The sequence below is a fragment of the Carcharodon carcharias genome, chromosome 11 (assembly GCF_017639515.1).
Source record: "Carcharodon carcharias isolate sCarCar2 chromosome 11, sCarCar2.pri, whole genome shotgun sequence".
Taxonomy (NCBI): Eukaryota; Metazoa; Chordata; class Chondrichthyes; order Lamniformes; family Lamnidae; genus Carcharodon; species Carcharodon carcharias.
The window spans coordinates 43653436-43676325 of NC_054477.1; the positions used below are offsets into that span (position 1 = coordinate 43653436).

The following is a 22890-nucleotide window of genomic DNA, read 5'->3' on the forward strand; positions in this document are numbered from 1 at the left end:
GTGACAGGGAGGTCTGGGTCATGCTTGCGGACAGACCGAAGGTGTTCCGCAAAGCGGTCACCCAATTTGTGTTTGGTCTCTCCAATGTAGAGGAAACCGCATTGGGGTTAGATGGGAACATGGAGATTGATACACAAGATCATCAGCCATGATCTTATTAAATGGCAAAACAGGCTTGAGGGGCTGAATGGTTTACTCCTGTTCCTATTTCTTATGTTCTTATGTTAGAATAGCACAATCCAGGGAACAGTTGACTGATCGGCATAATACCAGGAACTTCCACTGAATGGGGCTAAAGAGCTGACTGTATTTGGTTCCTGTGGATAGAAGAGTTGGGTTTTTAATCAATGCCTGGGTCATTGTACTGGATCCAATTTGCAAGTTTGAACAAGCTGCACCTGGCTGTTTCCCTCCCTCCAATGTGCACAAGGAATGAGCTACACTCTTATGTCTAAAAGAGCCACAATTGGCTCATAAGTCATGGTTTGGCCACCGCTGCGATATTAGGTCACATGACCAAAAGCTTGGTCAAAGAGGTAGGTTTTAAGGAGTGTCTTAAAGGAGGAAAATGAGGTAGAGGGATGGAGAGGCATAGGGTGGGTATTCCAGAGCTTAGGGCCTAGGCACTTTAAGTCTTGGCCACCAATGGTGGAGTGATTTAAATTCGGGATGCACAGGAGGACAGAATTAGAGAAGTGCAGATATCTCACAGGTTTGTGGGGTTGGAGGAATTTGTAGAGATAGGGAGGGGAGAGGCGAGGCCATGAAGAGATTTGAAAACAAGGATGGGAATTTTAAAATCAAGTCATTGCTTGACCAGGTACCTTATGGGTCAGCAAGCACAGGGGTGATGGGGGAACAGGACCTTGTGCGTTTTAAGGCACGGGTAACAGGTTTGGATAAGCTCAAGCTTACAGAGTGTAGAATGTGGCAGACCAGCCAGAGGTGCATTGAAATAGTCGAGTCTGGAAGTAATGCAGGCAGAATGAGGGTTTCAGCAGCAGATGAGCTGAGACAGGAGGGAAGTCAGGTGTTACAGAGGTGGAAATAGATGGTTCTAGTGTGGTGATGATGAGATAGAGCTGTGTGTTGTCAGCATAGGTGTGAAAACTAAATCTGTGCTTTTGGATGATGTCGTCAAAGGGCAGCATGTAGATGAGAAATAGGAGGAGGCCAAGGATAGATCACTGGGGGACACACCAAAAGTAATGATTCGGGAGCAGGAAGAGAAGCCATTGCAAGTGATTCTCTGGCTATGATTAGATAGACAAGAATGAAACCAGGTGAGAGCAGTTCCATCCATTTGGATGAAAGTGGAGAGGCGTAGGTAGAAGATGGTGTGGTCAAGCATGTCAAAAGCTGTAGATAAGTCAGGAAGAAAGAGGAGGGAAAGATTATCTTTGTCACAGTCACATAGGATGTTATTTATCTCTTTGATAAATTTCAGTACTGGGCAGGGGCAAAAACCTGATTGAAGGGATTCTTACATTGAGTTCTGGGAAAGTTGGGAATGGATTTGGGAGGCAACAACACACTCAAGAACTTAGGAGAGAAAAGGGAAGTTGGAGGTGGGACAAGATAGTTTGCAAGGACGGTGGAGTCAAGGGTTGATGATGGCAGGTTTAAAGGAAAGAGGGACAACACCTTAAGAGAGAGAACCATTTACAATTGTGCCTAACATAGGAATAAATCAGTAGCTGCAGAAATGTTGAGGTGAATGGAGGGATAGCTTTTTTTCCAGGGATGACTGCAGAAGGAAGTAGGGTTAGGGCATGGAAGGGGTATGTGTGTGTTAGTGATATAAGGAAGTGATCAGAGATGCCCTCATCGCTAATTGATATGATGGGACTAGCAAGACGACATGAGATGGTAAGGTCACGGGGGTAGCCATGAATATGGATTGTGGAGTTTACTTGGAGGGAGAGATTTATGGAGGATAAGAGGGCAGAGAACCCAGAGGAGAAAGAACATGATGAGCTGAGATGGGGATTGAAGTCACTGAGATGAAAATTTCTTCAGAGCAAAGGCTGAGAGAAGAAAGCAGTAGAGATATTTCGGTGATAAAATTTTTAACGTACTTGGAAGGGCAGTAGAGAACAATAGGCTGGATTTCAGTGGAAACCATTGTGAGTGGGCCCTGCATCTGTCTCCCGATGGTGGGAAAACTACTCCCCACTCCACCGATTAAGACGAAGGGACTGATGCAGGCGGCAGCGGGATGTCAATTAGGTTCATTAATCAGTCAATTGACACCCATTATCCATGAACCCACTGAAATTTAGTGCTGGCTCTGAGATTAAATGGAGGCTGCACAGGTCACGCACCCTCAGAAGGCTGCCTGGCAAAAGCTGTTGGGTTAGCCAGGGGCCTCTCAGGATTTGGTGGGGGGGGGAGGGGCATTACAGAGATAATGGTCCTTTGTAGTCAGGCATTCTGTGCACGATTGAGGGACCCAGCATCAGGCTGGAGTGGGGGGGCGGGGAGCTGCCCTTGTCTCCAATGCCACTCCAATCCCCTCCTGCGACCCCCACTCCGCCTACAGCCTGCAGTCCCTCCACGATCCTGGGCTTCGGGTGGGCAGCACCACCAGCAACCACCGTCTGTGCTTGCAAAACTCAAAACATGGTGTCCAACATTAGATGTGATTCCGCGATTGGACAACATTTGCTAAATAATCTTCAGTGAGCTAAGAATTACGCTGACAACCAACTTAAGATTGTCAGTCGGGCTCGCAGTGTGGTGCATTTGTGTGTATTGGAAGCTACATATATTAATATACAGGGCCATGTTCTTTGCAGACACAAAGAACATATACACATATTGTGCCCGTTTCAGCTAAACGAAATAAGTGACAGCCATTTACTGAATCATTCCTCAGGACAATGCCTTGACCAATCAGGGTCAAGCTGCCTGGTTTAAACTTCAACCAGTGCTTGGCAATTAACTGTTAGTCACCATCACTAGTGCATTCTCCATGGCAATGTCTCTACCAATCAGAGTCCACGTGCCAACCAATCAGCACTCTCTTCATATACAGTATAAGTTGTTGTTTTCCCCTTATATCGGTATTCTTATGAGTGTCCTGATGAGTGCAAGACAAAAAGCTTTGACATCTCTTTTTCAGCAACACTCAAGTTTTGTACTACTGAACGACTATTAATACATTAAGAGCAAGAGAATAACTAAGGAAAGAGTCGGGCCCTTAAAAGACCAAAAAGGTAACCTATGTGTAGAGATAGAAGATGTGGGTATGGTTCTTAAACAGACACTTTGTGTCTGTTTTCACAAAAGAGGAGGATGATGCAGGCATTGTAGTTAAGGAGGAGGAGGATTGTGAAATATTGAATGTGATAAACATAGGGAGAGAGGAAGTATTAAGGGGATTAACATCCTTGAAAGTGGATAAATCACCAGGGCTGGATGAAATGTATTCCAGGCTAAAAGAAACTAGGGAGGAAATAGCGGATGCTCTAACCATTATTTTCCAATCCTCACTGGATGCAGGTGTGGTGCCAGAGGATTGGAGAACTGCTAACGTTGAACTCTCTGCTTAAAAATGGAGCAAGGGAAAGACCGAATAATTACAGGTCAGTCAGTCTAACCTCGGTAGTAGGCAAATTATTGGAATTAATTCTGAGATAGAGGATAAACTGTCATTTAGAAAGGCATGGAGTAATCAAGGACAGTCAGCATGGATTTGTTAAGGGAGCATCATGTCTGACTAACTTGATTTAATTCTTTAAGGAGGTAACAAAGGTAGTTCAGTTGATGTGGTCTACATGGATTTTAGCAAGGCTTTTAACAAGGTCCCAGATGGCAGACTGGTTAAGAATGTAAAAAGCCCATGGGATCCATGGGAATGTAGCAAGCTAGATACAAAACTGGCTCAGTGGCAGGAAACAAAGGGTAATGGTTGATGGGTGTTTTTGTGACTGGAAGGCTGTTTCCAGTAGGGTTTTGCAAGGCTCAGTGCTTGGTCCCATCATTTTAGTGGTATTTATTAATGATTTGGACTTAAATGTAGGGGGCATTATCAAGAAGTTTGCAGATGACACAAAAAATGGCTGCATGGTTGATAGTTAGGTGGGTAGCTGTAGACTGCAGGAAGATACCAATGGACTGGTTGGATGGGCAGAGAAGTGGCAAGTGGAATTCAACCCAGAGAAGTGTGAGGTGATGAGATTGGGGAAGTTAAACAAGGCAAAGGAAATAAATGGGAGGACACGGAGAGGTGTAGAGGAGTGAGGGACCTTGATGTGCATGTCCACAGGTACCAGGATAGGTTGATAAGGTGGTTAAAAAGGCAGATGGAATACTTTCCTTTATTAGCCGAGGCACAGAATATAAAAGCAGGGAGATTAGGCTGAGGCTATATAAAACACTATTTAGGCCACAACTTGAGTACTGCCTGCAATTCTGGTCAACTCATTGCAGGAAGGATGTAATTGCACTAGAGGCAGTACAGAGGAGATTAACAAGGATGTTGCCAGGACTGGAAAATTGCAGCTAAGTGGAAAGATTGGATAGGCTAGGGTTGTTTTTGTTGGAACAGAGGCTGAGGGCAGATTTGATTGAAATGTACAAGGTTGTGAGGTGGCTGGATCGAATGGATGGGAAGGACCTTTTTCCCTTAGTAGTGTTCAGTGACTAGGAGGCACGGATTTAAAATGATTGGTAGAAGAATTAGAGGGGAGGTGAAGAAAACATCTTTCACCCAAACAAAGGTAGGAGTCTGGAACTCACTGCGTAAAAGGGTAGTAAAGGCAGAAACCCTCAACTCATTTAAAAGGTGCCTGGATATGCACCTGAAGTTTCATAATCTCCAGGGCTAGTGACTAAGCGTAGGAAAATGGAATTGGGCTGAGTAGCTCGTTTTTCAGCTGGTGCAAACACAGTGGGAAGAGCGGTCTCCTTCTGTGCCACAATTTCAAAATTTTCTAACTGCTCCTTTGGAAAGTCAGCATGGACATGATGGGCTGAATGGCCTTTTTCTGTCATGTAACCATTCTATAATTCTAGTAATACAGAAAAGATCAAGTTGAGTACAGAAAATACAGAGGAGATCTAAAAAGTGAACATGAGAATAGATTAGTGGCTAACATAAAAAGGAACCCAAAAGTCTTTTATAAGCCTAAAAATAATAAGAAGGCAGTCAAAGGAAAGGTAGGACTGATTAGGAGATATTCAAGCGGAAGCAAAGCTGAGGTACTAATTGAGTACTTTGCATCTGCCTTCACTGGAGAAGAGATGCAGCCAATGACAGTAAAGCAGGAGGTAGTAGCGACATTGGATTGGATAAAAAGAGATGAAGAGAAGATACTTGAAAGATTGGCAATCCTCAAAATAAAACAGCTACCTAATCAATATGAGTACATCCTGGGCTACTGAGGGAAGTAAGGGTGGAAATTGCGGATGCTCTGACTGCAATTTCCCAATCCTTCTTACATACGGAGGTGGTGCCAGTGGACTGGAGGTTTATGCCCGTTCAAAAAGGGCAGAGTAATAAACCAGGCAACTACAGATCAGTTAGCCTAACATGGTGCTGGAAAAACTTTTAGAAACAATAACTGTCACTTGTAAAATTATGGGCTATTAACTGAAAGTCAGCATAGATTTGTTAAAGGCAATTTGTTTTTGACTAACTTGATTGAGTTCTTTGATGAAGCAACATAGAGGGTTGACAAGGATAGTGTAGTTGATATAAACTAAATGGTACAATTTTAAAGCTGGTGCAGATACAAAGAGAACTGGGGTGTATATGCACAAATCCTTAAAAGTAGCAGGTCAAGTTGATAAGGTGTTTAAAAAAGCATATGGGATAATTGGTTTTAGTCACAGCATGGAGTACAAAAGCAAGGAAATTATGCTAAATCACTATAAAACACTGGTTAAGCCCCTGATGGAGTACTGTAGTAAATGCAGGGTACCACACTTCAGGAAGAATATCAAAGCCTTAGGAAGGGTGTAGAATTTTGGAGATTTACTACAATTTGCATGCTTGGCACAGATTTTTAGTCACCAGAAATGTACATTGGGTAATCATGACACATTCTTCCACAAAATGGGTCAGGCCCCAACCTGGGAATGCACATTTGGAAAGTTAGCCCCATTGTTTTAGATATTTCAAGAAATCAGGGATGGGACTGTTGAAAAACATTTTAACTGCCCCAGGCTGGGGGTGAGCCTTAGGAAGTGGTTAAAATCCAACCTCAACCCAACATGTGTCTTCAGCGGCTTTCGCAGGATTCAAGAAACCCAGCAGCTAAATTGAGATGGGAGCAGCTGGCTGCAGAAGGCAAATACTTTTTATAGCACTTCTTGTGAGCCAGGAGAATTTAATGTCGTGATCTGATGATTCTCCCCACAACACTCGCAATCCCTAGCCTCCTGATCTGATGACACCCCCTCTTCAACCCATGATTTTTCCCTCTTTCCCATCTGCCGGTTCCACCTCTTCCTTCAACCCACAACCATTCCCATCAGCCCCGCAGTTTAGCCAGTGACTGGGTGGGAAACTGTATATCAAAATGACAGCGAGTGCTGCTGTTAAATTCGTCAGGAGCTTCACGTCACAGGGATTTTCAGGGTTACCCCCCGTAACCACACGTCTTTGTTCTCTCCCCTTAAGTAATTACTTAGGTTCATTAAGCTGTGTGAACGTCATAAAATGTTGGTGAAGTTGTCACACAGTGAGTCAAGTCAGTATCTTAGTCAATTATAATAAATAACCAGATTGTCATCAGTCTGCTCTAGGTAAGTTTTGAAAAGTATTATTACTTTATGTGGTAAAGTGAGTTATAGTTGAAAGTGTACAGATCAAAACTGCTCTTCCATGTATTGGGCACAAAATACCTACAGTTTTGGCACATAATTCAAATACTTTTAAAAGTATCTTCTAAAGTACAGGTAGCATTTTGACGACAATATTCTGACCTGTGAAGTGGTCCACGAGGTGTGATGGTTTCTGGGAGATAATCCACAAGGGGGGCCCAACAGCCTCCATTAACAGGCATTGGAAGGGGCTGTGGTATATTAGCCTCCACAGTTTTCATCAACCAACTAGCATAAGGAGGCAAGGGATCACCTGGGGATTATAGACATAACAATATTGAAGTTATCTCTAGTGAAATATTAAAAATATTCTGTGTATGATGATCATGGCTACTTTATTAATGTCTATCACTTTAAAAACATAACTGTCTAATCATGTGTCAGGAGACAGATGACAACTTCAGGCATTTTTGTAAATTTGCAAGGTCCTGCCTTGCTTGCAGTCATTGCATATTGAAAAATTTCTGGTGGGCTTGCCCCAATTTGCTATCCATTAAAATTGCAGGTGATGTTCTGCATGGACTGTGTGAGCGTTCCTATCAGCATAAGCCGGGACTCATAAAATGTATTCATAAATATGCGTGCATATACATTTTAACTCTTTTTGAATAAATGACAAAATAATGAAGCAACATTAAGAAATATGATTATTTGGTCTTCCATATAACAGTAAGCCTAAGGATTGGCAGCTTTTTAGAATTCATCAAAGGTGGACCAAAAACCTGACAAAGAGAAAATAGAATGAGATGAAACTGGTGAGAAACATAAAAATGACTGTAAAAGCTTCTATGAACCAAGGTTATGCCCCTTTATTTTTGGGAATATGGCTTTTCAACTTTCAACTAACTGGAAATTTTGCAATTTGAACTGAGACTGAACAAACTGCTTAAAAATGCAATGCCACATTCCAACGTGAAGGTGAGAAACAAACAAATCATCCTCAGGAGAGAGTGAAGAGAGAGATGTTTCCTAAAATCCAGACATCCACTGAAACTTGTAACTGTCTAAGGGAGATACATTAAAAATACAAAGTACTGGATATTGAAACAATGGCTGCCACAGACAGAAACACCAAAGCCTCTTGGAAATACACAATGGGTAAAGTACTTCAAGGCAATGCTGTCCAGCCACTTGACAGAGATTACAAGTGACAGGTGGTGTCCAGAAAGTCTTCAGCAGAGGAGATAGGCTGAAGGCCATTCACTTGCCTTCTTTCTCTTTTGGAATAAGTGTATCACCCGGTTCGAGAAGGCAACTCTACCAGAAGCCTACCAGTGAACCGAGATCTTGTAATAATTACAATAGCTTCTACATCTGACCACATCCAAGAAACCAGCTAACTTAAATCGGCTGCAGCATTTAAAATCTACGCTTCAGGGACAATCAAAGGACACTTAACTCTATATTCTTTTACCTTTTTTTCTATTGGGCTCTAACTTCCCTATTTCTGATACCTGTGTGTGTGGGTCCGAATGACTGCATGAGGGCTGAATGCTTGACGTCACTTTTTATTATCTTTCCTGGGTTTAGTGCTTAATAAATTTACTCTTGCTTTGACTCAAGAAAACCGTGTTCGATTAGCTCCTTATTGCTCACAGCTTAAATAGGTAAATGCATTCTGATTTGGAAAAGGCATATCGTGGTGCAAAAGAAACTTAAACTTTTATTGCAACTAACCGAGGAGGTTGAATAGAGGGGAGCCAGTTCACTCTTCCTCACCTGGTCATAACAAAATCGAGAGCTCGTGATTGGCATTGTTCCCATACATTGACAAAAGAACTGAGGCGGGGAAAGTAAATTGTTCCTTCAAAGCAATTTAAAAACTGCAAAAAGCTTTCTTGGGTTTGTAATACTAAAGTGTTAAAATGTCCACATTTGATATCAATGCTTTCACAGAACAGGTTGAGATAACTGACAAGAAATTAAAGGCAAGGTCCATGGAAGAATTGAAAGTTGTAGCTAGGCACTTAAAGGTGGAGTTTCACCGAAAGCCAGAAACTCGGAAATTTTAAAACAGGTGGCCAAACATCTAGAGGTGGAAATTGAAGACACTGAAACAGATAAATCAGCAGCAGTGAAATTAGTATTGGAGCAGCAGAAGCTAGCTTTGAGGAAAGGGAAAAAGAGAGAGAGGCAGAAATGGAAGGAGGAGAGAGAATTCTTGAAAAGAGAACAAGAAAGGGAAAGGTAGTTTAAATTAAAACAATTTGAGCTGAGAAAGAAGAATCCCACTGTGCCCATTGAAGACAACCCTGGTGAAGGAACCACCTCCAGCTCAAACTTAAGGGCTGAGGTATTCAAGTTTCCCCATTTAATCCCTAAATTTGATGAAGAAGAGGTGGACGCCTTTTTTTATCTCTTCGAAAAGTTTGCACAGCAGTTAAAGGGGCCAGCCCAATGCTGATCCTTGCTGTCGCAGAATAAGCTGACAGGAAAAACTACGAGGTTTATTCCCTCTTGCCGAAGGAAAGTACAACAGGCTATGAGGCAGCAAAAAGGGAAATTTTAAATGCATACCAATTAATGCCAGAGTCGTACTGTAAGAAATGCTGTGCACTCTGGAAACAGCCTGCCAGACATAACTGGAATCTGAATGGCTTAAGCAGCTGGCTTTTGACCAGTGGGCATGGCTGCTTAAAACTGAGGCCACCTACAAAAATCTTTGTAAAATAATTCTTCTCAAGGAATTCAAAAACTCCGCACCCTTCCCGATAAGAACTCACAAAGAGAACAGAGAGTAACAGGGGCCAGACAGGCAGCAACCCTAGCTGATGATTATGAGCTTGTCCACAAATCTGCATCCCAAAGGCAACCCTTCTCTAGTCACCCCCAATTAACAGAGAAGGATAGAAGTTGGGAGAATGATAGGAAACTAAGCACCCACAGGAGAGACGGGACAGCTGAAAACAGAGGTCAGGCCAGAAAGGATGGTGCACAGGAGAGGAGTGAGGCCAAGGAGCCTGTATGTTTTAACTGCCTCAAGACAGGACACCTCCATGCTGATTGCTGAAGGTCATGAGAAAAACCTGTAGGATTTGTTGGGACACACAAACCCCACGGAGAAAACTGGAATCAGACAGAGAGCATTGCAGGCCAGGCTATGGCTCTGACTGTAGCAGTAAATCCCTGCAGACACACTACTGTGACTGTGGGTGAGTTTAAAATAGTCCCTGAGATTACAAGGATTTTATATCAGAAGAAAGAGTTGCCACATTTCCCCAGAGCGAGGCAAGTAAACCTAAAGTGATACTGAGGGATAAAGGGGCCAGCCAAACTCTACTTCTGGGAAAAGGCATGACCATTCCACCAGAGAGTTCAGTAAGTGTCAAGCTGTTGGTAAAGGGTATCGATGGAGGGTAAACGCCCATCCCCTTGTACTGGGTGCACCTGGAGTGCAACCTTATGTCAGGAACGGTAACCGTGGGAGTCGTCCCCAGTTTGCCTGTGGGTGGAGTCAACTGGCTCCTCAGCAATGGCTTGGCAGGATCAAATGTGATTAGCAACCCCAGTAGTCTCAGAGAAGTGAAGGAGACAGAACAGCTACAGGAGAAAGTGTTTGGTATTTTCCCTGAGTGTGTGGTAACTTGATCTATAGCCAGACTCAGTCAGAGGAGGCTGAAATGGCACTGCAGACGGATGACCCCATTGTCTTGGTTATCTGTGGCCTTTTGTTGGAGTCTAGAGGACCATGAGGAGGTAATAAGTAGATCTTCCTTGGTTGGGGCTCAGCAAGTTGGTCCATTGTTAAAAAAGCTAGCTCAGGCTGCTCAAACTGAAGCTGAGGCAGTGGCAATCCCCGAGTGCTACTACATTAAAAATAAGGTGCTGATGAGGAAGTGGCGACTCCCTCACAGACCTGCAAATGAGGAGTGGACAGTGATCCACCAGATGGTAGTGCTGCTGAGGTACCGTGGGAAAATATTAAGATGAGCACACGAAATCCCATTGGCTGGGCATGTTGGTATATGAAAAAGCCAAGCCCACATCAGCCAGCATTTTTATTGGCCACCCCTCAAAAGGATGTAATAAGGTTTTGCAGAAGCTGCCACATCTGCCAAGTTGTGGAAAAACCCCAGTCTGCAATAAAACCTATACTTATGCTTCCGTGCCAGCTTTTAGGGAACTATTCAGCAGGTGCTTGTGTACTATGTGAAACCCCCGCACAAAACAAAAGGAGGATACCAATATATCCTTAGCATCACGGATTGCTACCCGCTTCCTAGAGGCCATTCCACGAGAACCAAATCTGCCAAAATAATGGTGAGGGAATTAACACAAATCTTTACTTGATATGGACTTCCCACTTAGATCCCGTCGGATCAGGGCTCAAATTTCATGAGCCAAATATTCCAGGAAGTCATGGGTAACCTATGCCTGACCCAGCTGAAGTCCTCAGCCTATCATCCGCAGCTGAGGGCAGGGACATCCTTGGTCGCCGGCACTCGGAGGACAGTTGGTGGCAAGGAATCTGCTGAGTCCAAGTCAGATGATGAGCCCCTGGACTTGGTCCTCAGTCAGTTGGTGGAGATGCAAAGGCAATCACAGGAAAATCAGGAAAGGATGTCTAGTGCACTCCTCAGATTGCAAAGGACCATGGAGGAGTGTGTCCGCCTTCAGTATGAAGTGATAGTGCCAGCATGCAGAGGCACAGATGTCACCATCGGCAGGATGGTGGCCATCATGTAGGCCTTGGTCCAGGACATCAGTCCTGCACTGCTGTGCGGGCTGAACTCCATCACTGATGTCATAATTGACTTCCAACAGTGTCAACACGAGAGGAGTATGGGGCAGCTCAATCTCACTTCAGCTTCCCCTTCCCAATGAGTCAGCCACGACTCCTGCTGCCAAAGGGACCGGACGATTCTACCCTTGATGTTTTGGAACCCGTTTTAAATTTTCAGTTTTTCTAACTTTCAGGCGGAACTCCACCTCTAAGTGGCTAGCTGCACCTTTTAATTGTTCCAGGGACAATGCCTTTAACTTCTTGCCAGTTATCTCCTCCTGTTCTATGAAAACTTGACATCACATGTGGACATTTTAGTTCTTTAGTATTGCAAACCCAAGAAAGCCTTTTTGCCGTTTTTAAATTGCTTTTGAAGGAAAAATTTACTTTCCCCACTCCAATTCTTTTGTCAATCTGTGGGAACAATTCCTGGATAGATTCCTAATTTTGTTACGACCAGGTGAGAAGGAGTGAACTGGCTCCCCTCCATTCAACATCCTCGGTTGGTCACAACAAAGGTTTAAGTTCCTTTTTTACGAGGATATGCCTTTTGCAAATCGAATGTACTTAACTATTTAAGCAGTGAGCAATCAAACATGGTTTTCTTGAGTCAAAGAAAGAGCAAATTTATTAACCATTAAACCCAAGAAATGTAATAAAAACACATCAAGCGTTCGGTCTCATGCAGTTATTATGGCCCACGCACACAGGTATCAGAAATAAGGGGTGTTAGAGTACAGAAAAAAGGTGAAAGAAGATAAGATTAATTGTCCTTGAGGCATAGATTTTAAATGTTGCGGCCGATTTAGGTTAGCTGGTTTCTTGGGGACCCCCCATCCCCGCACCGTCGAGGAGGGAAGTGCGGGAGCAGGCATGCCTCCGAATGGCACCCCCGATTGGGGGTGTGCTGCCATTTTACACGCCAATTAAGGCCCGCCCAGCGTGATGTCCGCCAGGAAGCTCTATGCGCTCCCTGTGCAGGTGGGGGAGCGATTCCCTCAGCCGGGAGTGCGCTCTTTCGCGCATGCATGCGAAAGTGTGCACAAATCTCCCTGAGGCTAGGTGCTGCTGAATTAAAATTTGTAATACAAATGATAGAAAAATTTCCTGGACATGTCCATAGCTTTTATTGAAACTTTTATTAAAAATTTAAATACCCTCATGAAATCTGATCCCGCCCGTGGATGAGGTTTCATGCTTTTTCCGAAGCCCGCTAGGGCTCCCGGCCCGCCTGCCAACCTTAAGGTTGGACGGGCAGGTCCATTAACGACTTTAATTAGTTTCTCAATGGTCTCAATAGGCCGTTGACAGGTCGGCGGGCGCACAGTGTCTCAGCTGCACCCTTGCCGACGTGAAAATGGAAGCGACATGGGGTGACATTAGGTGGAACTCCCGTGTCATTTTACATGTCGGCGAGCAGGCCCCGCCCCCGCTTACCGACCGGAAGATCCTGCCCTTGGATGCTTCAGATGTAGAAGATGTTGTAATTATTACGAGATCTTGGTTTGCTGGTAAGTTTCTGGTACAGCTGGCTTCTTGAACCAGGTGACATGCTTATTCCAAAAGAGAGAGAGAGAGAGAGAGAAAAAGAGTGAGTAGCCCTCGGCTGGTTTCCTCTGCTGAAGGCTTTCTGGACACCGGCTGTGTCACTTGCAATCTCTCTCTAGTGGCTGGCAGCCTTACCTTGAAATACTTCACCCATTGTGTATTTCCAAGAGGTTTTGGGTGGCTCTGTGGCAGCCGTTGTTTCAATATCCAGTACTTTGCATTTTTAATGTCTCTTCCTTGGACAGTTATAAGTTTCAATAGGGGCTGGATTGTAGGATTGAATTGTCTTCACCTGAGGGTGATTTGTTGATTTCTCACCTTCATCTTGGAATGTGGTCTTGCATTTTAAGGAAATGTGCTTTGTCTCTGTTCAAATTGCAAAAGTTCCTGTCAGTTGAAAGTTGAAATTTTCAAAAATAAAGGGGTATAGCCTCATAATAAATGTTGTAACATATGGAATTGGGGCTGCGTTCAATGGTACCACAATTGAATGTGTTAACATGGTCAGCCCAACCAGAAGGGGGATGGTTTGATTGCCTCTTCCTTTCTTCCTCCTCTATTTCATTCTCCTTAGCTACTCGCTGTAAAGCTTGTGGCTAAGGCTGTGTCCTCATGATGGTGAGGTTCAGCAGGATGCAGTAGAGCATGACAAATCGTAACACATGCTCTGGCGAGTACTGCAGGGCTCCTCTGGAATGGTCCATGCATGTACACACCACACCCTATAAACTTTACCAACTTTAAACAGCACTAGAAAACTCAGCACTTCTACAAATTTAGCCAAAGGCAGTAGAAATCAATCAGCAACTGACCTGAAAGTTGAAAATTACTTTATGTAGCATTGGCGGTGGTGGAGGGGGTGGGTGGGGGTGGGGGAGGGTGGGGGTGGGGGAGGGTGGCGGTGTGGTCCTTCCTGCTGCTGCAATCACGTTCAGCTGTGCGTGATTAAGAATGGATGCTAGCTGGAGCTGCAAGGTCAAACATGGCAGCACTGATATTGAATGTTAAGGGGAGGTGATCATTGTTGGAGATGATCACTGCCTGGCACTTGTGTGGCCCAAATGTTACTTGCCACTTATCAGCCCAAGCCTGAATGTTGACCAGGTACTGCCGCATATGGACATGGACTGCTTCAGTACCTGAGGAGTTGCAAATGGTACTGAACATTGTATAATCATCAGTGAACATCTCTACTTCTGGTCTTATGATGGAGGAAAGGTCACTGATGAAGCATGGTTGGGCCTAGGACACTGCCCTGAATAACTCCTGCAGTGATGTCCTGGAACTGAGATGACTGACCTCCAATAACCACAACCATCTTCCTTGTAAGTATGAGTCCAAACAATGGAGAATCTTCTCCCCACTCCTGATTCTCATTGACTTCAGATTTGCTAGGGCTCCTTGATGTCACAGACTGTCAAATGCTGCCTTGATGTCAAGGGCAGTCACTTTCACCTCTCCTCTCGAGTTCAACTCCTTTGTCCATATTTGGACCAAGGCTGTAATGATATCAGGAGCTGAGTGGCTCTGGCGTAACCCAAACTGAGCATCAGTGAGCAGGTTAGTGCCACTAGATGGCACTGTCAATGACACCTTTCCTCACTTTACTGATGATCACAAGTAGACGTTGGGCAGTAATTAGCTGGGTTGAATTTGTCCAATTTTCCTATTGCAGACAGGACAACCCTGGGCAATTTTCCACATTGCTAGCTAGATGCCAATGTCGTAGAACTCAATATACTGTGTCAGAAAGATTTTTTTGTGTCTGAACTTGCTTAAGTACAATTTATGACTAGTGAGAGCTAATCTCTGGGTTGACTAATGACATTTCGATAATACTATTGATGGATTGTGTTTGTTATGAGGTGTATGATTTATTTCCACAGATTCAATTGGCTGAAATGTGTATTTGACTAATAGGTGAACCATGAGGCCTTTGCAGGCTACAACAACATCTGAAGAATTTTTCAGTCTTTAGAAGTTCCTTGATGACATCAAACACAGGATGCTGTACCTAAATGGATCCTTGTGTGGAAATATGCAAGTGCTAGCCAACGTAATAATCAGGAGGAAGTCCTGGAACCAATTACTTAAGGCACTCAATGCAAGGGAGAAACTGATGGTTTTTTTCAAGCAACATTTAACATATACTAGCATTCAGTCTTGGCACATGCACACAGACAGCATTACTGAATTCAGTTTGAGCAAACATTTACTTTGTAGAGAAGTAGTGGAGCTGAAGTAATCCATTTAGCCAACTTCTAGTTGCAAACAGTTTGAGATGAACAAATGACTATAATAAGTAATGAAGCCTTTACCTTTCTCATCATCATAGGAGCCACCAGAGCTGTTGCTGTACCTTGATTCAAGACGAGCATGAGCTCTTATCGCAACATTGTTGAACCTGAAGAAAATATGAAAAAATCTGCATACTGACATTCTAAAACAGAGTATTTTAGCGACATAAAAGATGAACTTGCAGCTATTAATGAAAAACGTAAATGATTCTTTATTTATTCGGGAATACTCTAATTTTTACCCCCTTTCTCTTCCAAAAGTGGTAATTCAAGCCGCAGTTCTAGTATAGCCCAAGGTTATTCTTTATGTGTATGCTTGGTTAGTAACCATTATTTAACCAATCCCAGAGTGCTCAACCATGTCCTCACTCAGTATCCACAGTTCTGTACTTTGGAGCAAGGTGAATGAACAGTTAGGAGTAAAAACTTTGGCACTTTGGCTAATTGTTCCCTTCTCTCTCACCTAGAGTTATTTAGGCCCAGTGCTGCAACTACTTACAGAGCCAACAGGGCTGCAGGCAAAAATCTATTCTACTATTCCTATCCTGCCGCTCCCCTCCCCATTCCCCACGACTCCTTGCTTTCCTCTTCAACTGCGGCTGGGCATATTTGCAAGGTTGCTCTATCCAAGTCTAACATTAAAAAAGAAAAGCAGCAGATCTAATACTAACCCCTCATGAATCCCACTGTATGCTTTCTTCCTGGCTGAAATACAATCATTCACCACTACTTTCTGTTTCCTGTCACTCAGCCAACTTTGTATCCCCGCTACCACTGTCCCTTTTATTCCACAGGCTTCCAATTTACTGGTAAACCTATACATGTGGCACTTCGTCAAACACCTTTTGGAAGTCCATATACACTACATCAACTGCATTACCCTCATCAACCTGTTTTGTTAACTCATCAAAAATTTCAGTCAAGTTAGTTAAACCTGATTTGCCTTTAACAAATCTGTGCTGGCTTTCCTTAATTAATCCTATACTTGTCTATTAATTTTGTCCAGGATTATTGGGCTCAATTTTATTGCCCCCGCCAACAGGTTTGCAGGCAGGGGACCCGTAAAATTCTCCAGGCAGCCCTCCCACCACTCTCCCTTCTGTCCCCAACTGTCTGCAATTTTATGGGGGGGCAGGAAAGGCAGAGTGCAGCCTGCCTGCCCTCGTCACAACTGAGGACCAATTACTGGTCACTTAAGGGCTGCTTCCTATCCAGCTTCATTTTGAGGCTGTCAGGAAAAATTCAGGGGTGGGGGGGAAGCGAAGCGAAGCCCAGCCCAGCCCCTTTCCACATATGGTGCCCACCCCCCAGCCCCAAGTCTTGCTTCAAGGCAACGCACTGGCCAATCAGAGTAGACTTGTCAGTCCCTGACAATCAGCACCCTTTGCTCCTGTAGTATAAATTGTTGTGATTGTTTGAAATTTGGCATTCTTGCATATGCCCTGATTGTTAATGTTGGAATCCTGTTACAATGAAGTGCATGCAGTTTGTAAGTGAGGGCAGCTGTTACTAATTGGGGAAAGATTAGGGAATTATTCTTAAGTATATAAGAACTGGTTTACACTGGTGCAGGCTTGGCCTAAATAGCCAAGTGGTTATGGTACTGGGTTTGTAACCCTAAGATCAAGAGTTCAAATCTCACAATGGCAAACTATGAAACAATGTAACTTCATCTGAAACAGATGGAAACGGGTTTGTACTCGAAAGAGTTACACTGGTGCAGGGGGAGGAAAAGGGAAGTCAGTGCCGGTGCTCTGTGGTTTTGTAAATAAACCTGTGTTAAGGAAAAGACTGGTTTCAGATTTGTCCTTTATTCAATGCATGAACACTGACCTTAACACTGATGAGTGTAAGACGAAAAACTTTGGTATCATGTCTTCCCTTGCAGCAATATAATTGCATTCGTTGTCCTTCATTTACCCCCAGACCAAATAATGTCAGATAATAATACCTTTATAGCCTATAGGAAGGGGTATAATTTACTGAACATAGCATTCTATGATGACCTGAGCAAGATAATTGGCGTACCCCCCCCCCACCAGGGCAAACATGTTATTCTTGGTGATTTCAATGCCCGAGTGTGCTCAGACTGTAATACATGAAGAGCAGTACGAGAACAACACTGTATTAGCAGAGCAAACTTCAATGGCCAGCTCCTTTTCTATAAGTGCAGCAGGTATGACATGACCATCATAAACACAGTCTTCCAGCAAGCAGACAAACTGAAAACAACATGGATGCACCCCAGATCCAAATACTGGCACATGTTTGACTACGTAATTGTACAACAGAGAAATCGCAAGGACATGCGCTCTACCTGCTCCCTTGGAGGTGCAGAACGCCGGTCTGACCATAGGCTTGTCAGGAGTATTGTGTCTTCGGAGATAAAATCTAAGGCACTTCAGCACAGAGACAAGCCACAAAGGAAACTTGATGTAACTATTGTTAAAACCTGGCCAAAATACAAGATCTGGAACACAAGCTCACCACAGGAACTGCTGATACCCCAGAGGACAATACTGCCATTGAAGATTCTTGGAAAAAGTTAAAGGATGTTACTTACAGCACCGCATCTGATGGCCCTGGATTTGTTAAATGGAAGCAGCAAGACTGGTTTGACAATATGAATAAGACATAGGCAAGCTTCAAGACGAAGCACATGATGCTCACAAATCTTACCTGTCTGACAAGAAATCACCAGCAAGGATTGCCAAATATCATCACGCAAAACGCATGCTGCAGGCCAACTTAAGAGAGATGAAGAACCAATGATGGGAAAATATGGCTAGTAATCTTCAAGCAGCTGCCAATAAAAATGACCTGAAGGCTCTAGATGAAGGCCTGCGCTCAGTCTATGGCCAAAAACCAATGGTATGGCACCCATCCTCTCAGCAGATGGCAATCAGCTCCAAACAAATAGATATGAGATTCTCTCTTGTTGGGCAGTAATTACTTCAAGAACTTCCTAAACCAACAATCCATGATGTGCAATGGTACCACTGAGTCACTTCCACAGCACCTCACACTGGATGAGCTTGCTTTTGAACCTTCTCAAGCGGAAGTCACAAAGACCATAAAACAGCTTTCTATGGGCAAGTTCCAGGGAGCTGATGGCATCCCATCTTAAATATTCAAGTATGGAATAACTCCCATGATTAGGAAACTCACTAGTCTCGTCTGCCTAATCTGGAACCAGGGCGTGTGCCCCAAGGCTACATGGAAGCCTCCATAACTCATCTCTACAAACAGACAGGGAACAAGTCTATCTGGGACAATCATCCTGGAATATCACTTCTTTCAAAGCAGGAAAATTCTTGCAAGAGTTATTTTTAATCAGATTGTCACTCACCACATTGACTTTGTGTACCTAGAATCACAATGTGACTTCCATGCAGGGCAGGGAGCAGTGGACATGATCTTTGCAGCATGTCAAATTCAAGAAAAGTCCCACGATTAAAATAAGGACCTTTATACACAGTAAGCAAGATTGAAGTACTTGCAGCCATCTTCAGCCAGAAGTGCCGAAAGGATGGTCTATCTTGGCCTCCTCCTTAGATCGCCAGCATCACAGGTGACAGTCTTCAGCCAATTTGATTCACTCCATGTGATATCAAGAAATGGCTGAAGGCACTGAATACTGCAAAGGCTACAGGCCCTGACAACATTCTGGCAACAGTACTGAAGACTTGAGCTCCAGGACTAGCCGTGCCACTAGCCAAGCTGTTCCATTACAGCTACAACACTGGCATCTACTCCACAATGTGGAAACTTGCCCAGATACATCCTGTCCTCAAAAAGCAGGACAAATCCAACCTGGCCAATTACTACCCCATCAGTTTACTCTCAATCATCAGTGAAGTGATGGAAGGGGTCATCAACAGTGCTATCAAGCGACGCTTAACTCAGCAATAACCTGTTCACTGACACTCAATTTGGGTTCCGCCAAGGTCACTCAGCTTGTGACCTCATTACAGCCTTGGTCCAAGCATGGACAGAAGAACTGAACTCAAGAGGTGAGATGAAAGAGACAGTCCTTGATATTAAGGCAGCATTTGACTGTGTGTGGCATAAAGGAGCCCTAGCAATACTGCAGTCAATGGGAATCAGGGAGAAAACTCTACACTGCTTGGAGTCATACCTAGTACAAAGACAGTTGTAGTTGTTGGGGGTCAATCATCTGAGTTCTGGGACATCGCTGCAGTAGTTCCTCAGGGTAGTGAGTTCCTCAGTAGTGTCCTAGGCCCAACCAGTTTCAATAGTTTCATCAATGACCTTCCCTCCATCATGAAGTCAGAAGTGAGGATGTTCACGGATGATTGTACAATGTTCCGCATCATTTGTGACTCCTCAGATACTGAAGCAGTCCGTGTCCATATGCAGCAAGACCAGGGCAATATTCAGGCTCGGGCTGATAAATGGCAAGTACATGTCACACAAGTGCCAGACTGCCAGACAATGACCATTTCCAACAACAGAGAATCTAATCATCTCCCCTTGACATTCAATAGCATTACCATCGCTGAAACCCCTACTATCAACATCCTGGAGGTTACCATTGATCAGAAACTGAAATGGACCAGCCATATAAATACTGAGGCTACAAGAACAGGTCAGAGGCTGGGAATTGTGTGGGGAGTAACTCACCTGACTTCCCAAAACCTGTCCACAAGGCACAAGTCAGGTGCGTGATGGAATACTCTCCACTTGCCTGGATGAGTGCAGCTCCAGCAACACTCAAGAAGTTCAACAACATCCAGGACAAAGCAGCCTGCTTGATTGGCACCCCATCTACCATCTTCAACATTCATTCCCTCCACCACCGATGCACAGTAACAGCAGTGTGTACCATCTACAAGAATGCACTGCAGCAACTCACCAAGGCTCCTTCAACAGAACCTGTCAAACCCACACTTCTGCCACCTAGAAGGACAAGGGCAGCAGATGCATGGGAACGTCACTCCCTGCAAGTTCCTCTCCAAGTCACATACCATCTTGACTTGGAACTAATCGCTGTTCCTTCACTGTCACTGGGTCAAAATCCTAGAACTCCCTTCCTAAGAGCACTTTGGGTGTTCCTACAATACACAGACTGCAGCAGTTCAAGGTAGTGGTTCCCCACCACCTTCTCAAAGGCAATTAGGGATGGACAATAAATACTGGCCTAGCCAGTGACGCCCACATCCCAAGAACGGATAAAAAAAACCCAGGAAGGCAGGTAGAAGGTTTTGTACAAATATATTTGCCCTGGAAAGATGATCAGTGTCATTCACTCGTTTCATGATGGCATGATGGCCAGTGTGATGCAAAGTGGTATGTCATTGGATGCTTTTCCTGTCACGAATGGCAAGGCTATGTTTTCGCTCCAGTTCTGTTTGGCATATACTTCTTGACCATGCTCCTGTACGCACTCAAAGATCTTGACACAGGTGTGCACATTAAATTCAGGGCAGACAGCAACCTCTTCAACTTGCAAAGGCTCAAGACTTGCACAAAGGTTACCGAACAGTTACTGAGTGAACTCTTGTTCGCGGACGACTGTGCTCTCTTAGCACATACTCCAGAGGGCATTCAAGCTGCTTGTTAATCGCTCAGATGCCTCAGAACACTTTGGCCTGACAATAAGACCGAAGGAGATTGAGATCTTGTATCAACCCATCCCGGCCACGTACTCCAAGACCTCACAATCGCTATCAACAACAAACCCCTCCATTCAGCACAGAAGTTTTGCTATCTTGGGAGCATCCTCCCCAATAACGCTTCCTGGATGACAAAATCAACCATCGCCTGGAAGGAACAAGCTCAGTGTTTGGTAGGCTCACTCAGACTTTGGAAAGAACATGGAGTTTGTCTCAGAACAAAGATCAAAGTCTACAAGGCAGTGGTTCTACATCATTTCTTTATGGGTATGAGACTTGGACAACTTGCCACCATCACATAAAACAACTAGAAGCATTTCACTGCTGCTGTCTTGAGATCTATTTGCAGCCTCAGGTGGCAGGACAAAATCTCCAACATCGCGGTTCTTGCTAAGTGCTGCATACCTGACAATAAGAGCATGATCACGAGAGTTCAGTTTTGCTGGGTTGATCATGTGGTTTGCATGGAAGATTCTCATATACCAAACGCAGTACTCTACAGCCAGCTGAGCATGGGAACCCGGACCACAGGATGTCCCCAAACTAGATATAAAAACAATCTGAAAGCCAACTTCAGGGCTTGCAATCTGAATCCCAATACATGGGAAAAAACAAACTTGGACAGACCCAAATGGAGAAGTTTCTGTCATCAAGTGATTTCGACTTTCGAGGAGAACAGAGTCAAATGCCTTTAGGACAAGCAAGTGCAGCACAAAGCTAATGCCTCCAGCCATCCCTCCAATACTGACTTCATATGTGGTGTTTCCAATCAGTTATGCAAATCAAGACTTGGCCTAATGTCACAAGAGATGACAGAAACCTAAACTGTAAACCAGTCTTTTTTTTCACTTGCTGAACACCCATCCGTCAAAGCAATGGTGTGTTTTCCGTCTCTTATCTGTGGAAATGAACTCCCCCAATATTCTTTAAGCCTTCACATTAAGTAGAATATGCTGAGACAAATAAACACACCATTCTTCAAACTTTCTTCACTACATAGGCTCTACATTAGGATACAATTTATATTTTGTCATGTAGAAAAAATTATTTGTGAAGGGGTCTTTTTCCCTGAACTTTAAACTACGCTGCTACAAATCTAAATCCATCACTATTTAGCTTCCACTTATCGAAAAATTACTGTACAGCAACTTTTAGCACTGAGTTATTGATGACATTTAGGATTTCACACAAACCTTTCATCAGTTTCTTTCATCGTTCGTCCTTCATCCATTTCTGGGAAACTTTCCTGCCCAGCTACCAGAGTGTTGGTGCTAGATGTAGTTCCTGTAACAAGAATTATATTTAATAATTACAATGACAGAGGTTACTCAAGAATAGCTTTAACAAGCTGGTAAGAGTATATTTTCCTGTTATTGAAAGACTGGTTAATGGACAAATGGACCAAAGGAAATTAAAATATTAAAAATAACACCACATAGATAAAACAGTTTGTAGACTCCTCTATTCAGAGGGAAAACCCCTCTGAGTGCACTGGTGGGGCCTTTCATGCCCACAGCTCCCTCTTTGGGGATGGAGCCTCCTGCTCCGATAGACCCCTGGAATGCCACAGAAATGCTATAACTCTGAAAGCAGACAACATCCTGATAAAAAACATGGGTCAGTTTTTGTGTCAGGTATAATTTTCCTCAGAACTGATCTGCTGACTTAGTCTCCAGCATTTCTGTTTGTGCTCCATAAGATTATATCTAATTATATTTTGTTTGAAATAAACAAGTTAACATCTGTGTTAAAGGAGCAAACAAAGAAATGTTATAGAAATATACTAAGCATCTCTATGCTAATATCACAAAGAGCAATTTGGATTTTTTTTTATAACGTGGAGTCTTGCTATGTT

General features: G+C 43.7%; 1 protein-coding gene across 6 annotated transcripts in view; it reads right to left on the reverse strand.

Annotated features, from left to right (window-relative positions):
* The window catches only part of LOC121284064 (protein furry homolog), a 520851-nt gene that overhangs the window by 133511 nt on the left and 364450 nt on the right, over nt 1-22890 (reverse strand). For all 6 annotated transcript variants that reach the window (XR_005944426.1, XM_041199077.1, XM_041199078.1 and 3 more), the window contains exons 35-37: nt 22229-22319; nt 15421-15506; nt 6934-7084 (exon numbers count right to left, since the gene is read on the reverse strand). Coding sequence is in view for 5 of the 6 variants with exons in the window: in XM_041199077.1 (XP_041055011.1) it covers nt 6934-7084; nt 15421-15506; nt 22229-22319 (328 nt within the window). In the remaining variant the exon portion in view is untranslated. The remainder of the gene's footprint in view (nt 1-6933; nt 7085-15420; nt 15507-22228; nt 22320-22890) is intronic.